Source organism: Bombus pyrosoma, linkage group LG16 (assembly GCF_014825855.1).
Source record: "Bombus pyrosoma isolate SC7728 linkage group LG16, ASM1482585v1, whole genome shotgun sequence".
Lineage (NCBI taxonomy): Eukaryota > Metazoa > Arthropoda > Insecta > Hymenoptera > Apidae > Bombus > Bombus pyrosoma.
Window position 1 is genome coordinate 465,102 of NC_057785.1, and position 7,384 is coordinate 472,485.

General features: G+C 37.9%; 2 protein-coding genes across 3 annotated transcripts in view; both read right to left on the reverse strand.

Annotated features, from left to right (window-relative positions):
* Positions 1-1,171: 1,171 nt before the first annotated feature.
* On the reverse strand, positions 1,172-2,179 carry LOC122576176. Its single transcript, XM_043746080.1, has 4 exons — positions 1,953-2,179; positions 1,650-1,833; positions 1,427-1,559; positions 1,172-1,276 (listed from the first exon to the last, which is right to left on the reverse strand). Exons 1-4 carry the CDS (start codon positions 2,037-2,039, stop codon positions 1,273-1,275), a joined length of 408 nt encoding a protein of 135 aa, XP_043602015.1. The 5' UTR covers positions 2,040-2,179; the 3' UTR covers positions 1,172-1,272.
* Positions 2,048-7,384, reverse strand: part of LOC122576175 — a 10,839-nt gene continuing 5,502 nt past the window's right edge. The window contains exons 3-5 of one of the 2 annotated variants that reach the window (XM_043746078.1): positions 3,631-3,789; positions 2,544-2,802; positions 2,048-2,189 (exon numbers count right to left, since the gene is read on the reverse strand). In XM_043746078.1, the coding sequence (XP_043602013.1) occupies positions 2,134-2,189; positions 2,544-2,802; positions 3,631-3,789 (474 nt within the window). In that variant the 3' untranslated portion in view covers positions 2,048-2,133. Of the gene's footprint in view, positions 2,190-2,543; positions 2,878-3,630; positions 3,790-7,384 lie in introns of both variants that reach the window. The other variant, XM_043746077.1, reaches the window with a different exon arrangement.

The window sequence follows — 7,384 nt, forward strand, 5'->3', positions numbered from 1 at the left end:
TCCTTGGAGAGTTTACTGATATCGAAGAGCCAGTCTAAAAGTTATCGAGCGACACAGCTAACGTTATTTGCGATTCAGAGAAAATATAATCTATTGTACAAAGAGTTTCCCGTTGACCGTGGATTCGTTTGAACCCAAGAATATTGTTAAAAGCTTGAGTTAAACAGTGGTAAATCCAAATAAAGAATTGATACGCGTCCAAAACTCTAATGATAATTCGACATATATATTCGATTGAACATCGTTCGCTGACTCTCTCTCGCTTTCGCTATGCTACTGAAGATGCAAAATAGATGTAGATACTATGCTTTTAGAACAGCATATTCTGTTTGAGAAAAAAAAACACCAGAAAAAAGTTTCTTTGACAGAACGTCCCATGCTTTGTGTGATACACATTACAATAACCTAATATTTCAAGTAATATTTATAAGTATTAATTAATCCATAACTGCCCTAATGTCTAAGGAATTGAAACACTACTACTACACATATCATAGGCATGTAGCAATTAGGATATTTAGTGGCTTATTAGTAGAACAAAGTTACTGGTGAAGCAGCGTTGTGATCCGTTTACTTGCCCCGTGGAAAAATCAAATAGGTGACTAATGAAAAAGCTGGTTTTTCCCATAAACAATATCACCTACTAGCCACGTAGGTAGGAAGCTTCCTCCTCCTATTTTCATTCATTAACGTGGATTATAATCAATTGGTATCGTGAATCGTTACCCTCACTCTTCATAACGAAAAGTGCAAACAGCGAATCTGCGTTGTTAGTTCAAAAGGGCACACCCACACCAAACTCTCCTCCGTAATGACACGAGAACACCTCAGGGCTGAAACTACAACCTACGAAGAGCCAACATTTCTCTGATCAGTCTGTTACATAGTGTTGTTACCGAGAGTCGTCGCACAACGGTCGTTACAATCGCTGATCCAAGTTACTCGACACCTCCGGCAATCATCGCCCGAACTCGTATCGCATATGGAATCGTATCTACCCGAGTTCGTTCTTGTAATCGTGCACCGCGAACCTAAACTGTTAACCGCGAGTTTTGCGCCAAGTGTACTTTATGAATATATGTTGATAAAATAAACATTTTTGTTATTAAATATATTCGAGTTATTCTCAGCCCTATCACGCCCATCACCTCAGAGACATAGTTTCTAAGTGCTCGGCCACGTTTGTCCTGAATTAGTTTGTCCACTTTAACGAAGATACCGCATTTCGGTCGACACGTGAAGCACCTATGCCCATTCACAGCACCATCGTTCTCACCTGTAACAATAAAATTAATTTCCTCAACAACTTTTCTTTTTTTTTATCTATTAAAAACGTTTTTTTATCTAGTAGAAACGTGAAGATAATAAAAGCAAACATTCAACTCTTATCCACGTCCCGAATGCAAACTCTATTAGGCCAACGTACGCTATGACACCAGAATAGCTGTATGGGTGAACCAGCACAGATTCACCAACTATAACCCAATCCGGGAGCGGAGTTTCGAATCTACTTAAGTCGTGTCTCGATCCGAAAGCTAAACTCTTGTCGCTTACGTCGTCTATTAAATTTGTATAGAAACAGAGACGAAAGTTTATTAAAGATTCGTTAACAAACACTAGTTACTTTGCTGCTATTAATAATTATTTACCATTGATTCGTTCAGAGAAGCTGTTGTCACCGTTTTTATAGGGAATGTTAGGTTGCATTAATTGTTCGAGTCGTGTTGCTGCCTTGCTTTGTGAAACTTGTGGACGGACTATGGGGAATGAAGCCCTGTGCTGAGAACTCGAAGGCCTTCCTGTGCTAGTCGAAGCTTTCCTCCGACGTACGACCTGTAATCGCCAGATTAACATTATAAGATTAATCGATTTAATTTGACATGTTAGCCAATTCGACACGAATAATGCCCGCAATATATATGTTCGTTCAATAGCATAAATATTAATATTACCTTTCCTGGTGGTAGCTTCGTGTGTACAACCGAGCCACCCTCCAGAGGGCTGTCTCCTCTAGAATTCGATGCCTGACTAATTTCCATGTCGCTTTTCCTTCTGTTGCTCAAAACCTGGCTTGGTATATCCTTCTTCTGACAATGAGTAGAACTTGTACGCGATACATTGGTATTTGCATTGCTATCGCTTTTCGTCGAAGAAACCGGACTGTCGATGTCTGTTCTTTCTAGTATGCTCTGCGATATACAAAAGATCCTTTTTACATATATGTTTGTATGTTTATAAAATTCAAAAAGAATATTAAATTAATGGCGAAAGAAACTATATATTAAATGTTTTCTAAAAACGGATTTCAATTTCTCATAAATGCATAAAAATCTATCGATCCTAAGACTTTAAGTAAATCTGAAATAACAAACAACAATATGAAAACTCTTCTGTTCTCATTACACTGTTAAACTTCTATTCTATTTTTTCCTCCCCTATTCTTCCCTTACGATACAATCTCTCAGCAACTATTTCACGCGACGCTCGTCTTAACACGCCTGCATACTTTAAGTATTTGCTCTTTCGAAAGCCGTTCAACTAACCCTCGCCGCAAGTGTTCTCCATCACGTTCAAATTGCCCAACGCGTTAGTCACTTCACCCATATATTCCTCTGGCGTTTCCTCCACCAGTGAGCTGTCCATTCTCTCTGGTTTCTTATAATCCAACAGATTTCTGTATTCCAGGTCTGGTGTCTCGTCCACGCTGATAGATTTAACGGAGATGGAGTCTTTGAACGTGAGATTGGTCGTAGACACCGCTTGTGAACTGTAGCCACTGCTGCTCATGCTTGGCGCGTTGATCTTCGTCAATTGAAGTTCGACAAGAGAATCCAGTGTGCGTGAAAAAGTTAGTGGTTTTACTGGTTTCGCCGGTGCCTGAACGTAATCGCGTGTGATTTGATTGTGACAACGATGATATCGTGGAACTTAATAACTTTTTTCTACTCGTGGACAAAGAGGAGAAACAATTGTACTTGATATTTCTCGACGATTTGTTCATTTTTATACCTGTTGTAGTATTTAATCGTAATTGTATTTTCGTATCGTTTCTTTTCAGGGATTCAGATCTCTAAATACAGATACAATGTTTCTTCTCTAAACAAAATTAACAATTTCACTGTCTGTGATAGATGATTTTCTAATGGTTAAGTTTCCCAAGAATTGCTTTTCGTTAAAGTGTTCCGTTTATAGAAATGCATTATATAATTATAAATCATTAAAAAATTAATTATTAGAACCGTTCGCTAACATATGAATACTCCTCACGTTTTATCGTTCAACCGCGTAAGCTCAAACAACACATTGCTATATCTCTCAATCAATGTTTCTCTAAGTTCAAATTCATCAAACTTTAAAACTGCATAGAAATTATTAAAGTAAATGATAAGATATACGATATACGAAATAATAAATAAAATATTTCTTTATGAAGATGGTCGAATCTGGCAAAAATTTCAAAGCTTAACCAAAACTGTAGAAGCTTAAAATGTAAGACTCGAAATTGTTATTTGTTATATATAAGTGGTTTTTTTTTAAATAAAATACGAATATATCGATCACGCAACAAAGACAACGATTCAAATATAAAATATTTCCAATATATTTTAGAGATTTAAGAACGCGTACTACCTGGTACGAATCATATTCCGAGTAATCAGCGTCGCTCTTCTCTTCGTCCTCGTCGTGTACGGGTGTCGACAACTGGTTGCCAGTGTTCGACGTTTCCTCGTGTAGAGTAGTCATTGGTAGACCCAATTTGCCACCGACCATATTCGGAGATGCTAAAAACTAACATTATCAAGTCAATAAAAGTCGCATGTGATTATCTCGCTTTTGCGAAGACTGTGAGAAATTGTAAAGAATATCAGGGCCGATCTGGCCACCGTGAATAAAGAAAAATTGATTAAAGGTAAAGGGAAGAATCGATTGATTTGTGATTGCTCGTTTATTTAGATTTATTCCTTCTTTTGGGTCCCAACATATCTGTTACGCCACGAGGCTTACCATAGGCCGTGTCCCTAACCGTCGCTCGTGGTACTACAGTGCCGCAGACAGATCGTCTTATAGGACTGGCGAAATATATACGATGTAGCGACAAGCGCATAGTTCTAGAAACGTCGATTCGCCTTCGGTCCGTTATTTCATATACACAAAGAAGGTGGTATACGTGATCATAGGCGCGAACGGTGGCGTGACCCGAGTTTAGTGGGGGTCCTCTCCCAAAGACGACAAAGAAAAGATCGAAAGGCAATCAATACCATTTGAGGATTCAAACGTTATCGAGTTTACCTCGAGATACCGAAAACGGTATTAAGAGGTTCTGACAAATAAAACTAAAGTCGCTTAGTCTACCGAATACATCAAGAAATGTTATAAAGTCGGGTCGAATTCCTGTATCAAACTAATTATATAATCGTTAAATAATTTGTGGCGTGTTCATTCTATTATTTTAAATATTGTCAAATATACCAGTTTATGTTAACCCTGTTAATTCAGTGTTAAACTCATTGAACCACCTCTGTTATCTTAATCGAAACAGGGGAACGACTAATTCGCGGCGTCGATTATCCGAATCGTAGCGAGAATTTATGCTTCTCGCTGACGCGCTTTCCTCGCGATCGCGTCTCTCCGCGAAGGGTCGTAACAATATCAAACATCCATTTAATCGGATTTATGATCACACTAAAAGGTACCAGGTCGGTTCTGATACACATTTATCAGTGATTGCAATAATATCGAACGAAAGGAATGTGGTCCATGCTGTTCCTAAAGAAAAAGGAAAAAAAAGAATGAAAATGATATATTTCACGTATTCGACGATTTGTTTTTCTAATTAAATTATCATTTATCTTTTATTTTTTATTCACAAAGTGAGGCACGTAACTGGTATTATATCGATAATGTCGTGTATTTTCGATAATGTCGCGAGAATACGCGTCAACGGAAGTCGTAAATTCCCGTTACGATTGCAAGAATCGACACCGCGAATAGATCGATCTCCTTATTTCCGTTAGGACAATAGGGGTAGTTGTGGTATAACGCTGCGATTTACAGGGTTATAAATTTGTATATTTCCAACACTTAATACACTAAAGAGATACAGCGTGATTGACGAATACGAATCGAGGAGATGAATTTGATTGTTCTAGAGCTTGAGAAGGAGAGCGGAGAGAGTTACCGCTCTCTCGTGTTGAGAACAAGTAAGTTTTGTTCTTGTGTGATTACGGAGGAGAGCTCGGTATGGGTGTGTCTTTTGAACTAAGAAAACGGATTCGTTGCTCACACTTTTCGTTAGTAGAGTGAGGGAAATGAACTGCGATGACCATTGGTTATAGCCAACGTGAACAAATGACGATTGGAGGAGGAAGCCTCCGATCGGCGTGACTCGGATTCGACTTTATTCATAGGAAAAATCGGCTTTTCTGTTAGACATTGTTCCATTTTTCCGTTACGTGACTATCTGCTTTCTCCGTGATTTGTAAGAACGTATAATAAACCCAAGGACTGTTTTAAGTACTAGCTATATACCGAAAATATTTCTATGATGAGGAATTCCTTCAAATCAAACATGTGAAGTGAAAATATATCGAAACAATGATGTTAAAATGTTAACGTTTTACGGTGGGTCCTTGGATTTATTGAGAGTCGGAAGGAGGGTACGTAGACTGTCGGTGGTCAAGCCGCGCGGGATGGAGTGCAGATGTCTTGCGCGACTTAACATGTGAGTAACGAATAGATGGAAGGTTCTTGTACTGCTGTCTTGTTGATGTTATGTTCTGTACGTTTTTGCATTTACAAATTTCCCGTAATTAAAGAAAAATGGGCATAAAAATCCACAGTCTATAATTAGTACTTGTGTAATTATCAAAATGTTTTCGGTCATGCGTCTCATCCTATACGCTAACTTCGTGTATTGATAATGTTCGACTATCTATTTCTTCGTTCTACTTCTGATAAAACATGTGTATTTCTACGTGTCAGAATGATCTATGTGAGGCAAAATTTTGTACTCGAGAATCGAAGTAAGTGCTCGAAATGAAGATACTATAAAGATTTGGAAGATCAAAGCACATAATACGTAGAATATAAGGCAGCCTGGAAGAAACGTAAAACAGAGGGTGAGAAAGGTACCGTGAGAAAAACATCCAACACTTACGGAGACTATGCACTGCGGCACAGTGAGGCTGCAGTTCCGATAAAGGAGACTACGGTGAAAAATGATAAATACCGAAGAAAAGAAGAAAAAGAAAACGAATCGTGATTCTCATCGATATCTATTATCGTAGTGCTACGTAATAATCGAAATAAGGAGTAAGGAAACGAAACGATCTATTAATCACTACGAGAATGATCGAATGGACTCTTTCAAACTCGCCACATTGATTTAGAAAATCGACATTTCAGACATTCATTAAATTCAACGAATATTAAGTTTTAATCTTTTCTCCAGTAAATTAGCTTCTAGAAAAATTCTAATACTTGGCAGTGTCCATCTATTGATACTATTGTTAGCTTCGTTGCTAAATGTGAAAGCTAAGAGTATGAAATTCTACCTTATCACTGATGTATACGTTACTATTCTATTATTGCAGCAGAAAGATATAAGACGTTTGATAGGAAATATTGGAGAGAGGCTTAAATTGCATAAAAAATGAATAGAAGAAATTTCTTTTCTTAAAATATCTCCCAACATATTTTCGAGCTGCGTTGAACCCCCGGAAAATACCATTTCGATTCTTTCAGAGGCGAGAATCCATAGATTCCGCATTCTTACGAAAGATACGAAATTTCCGCGAGAATTTACACGAATAATTTGAAATAAAGTCGATGAATTCTCGTGGCAATGTCAGTTCGAAGAGCCATCAACAGCGAGTGTCACCTACAATTGGCAGAGGTGGATCGTTGCAGACGTGTCGATGAGTTGAGATTCAGGTTCAAATTCAGGAAGGTTGGTCTCGTTGAAAGGAGATAGACGTATTGATTACACGGCACTTGGTTTTTCTCATCAATCGCTAAACACTACATTTTTGTTCTCCTCTTAATGGCGAGCCTTCGACAAAACCTTTCTTATTTTGCTTTCTTTCTGTTTGCAGGCTTGTCACGTGTGATCGATCATTTCTTTTGGCTAGAAGACACTTGATACAATCAGGCAAACCAGATCAGCGTACGGTTTTTTTTTTTTTATTTTATTTTTAAATAGATCATTTTACAATTTGTCCATTAGGACATTTGGTAAAATATTATAGTTTGGGTTTTGATGAAATATAGCATGTGGATGGTTACCCCCAGCGGGACTCCATCTTCCAGGTTGTTTATTGTTCTATTGTGAGGTCTGCAGGGTGCTTCTTCTTCAGTCTTCTTTCTGTTATTGTATTATTCGTTT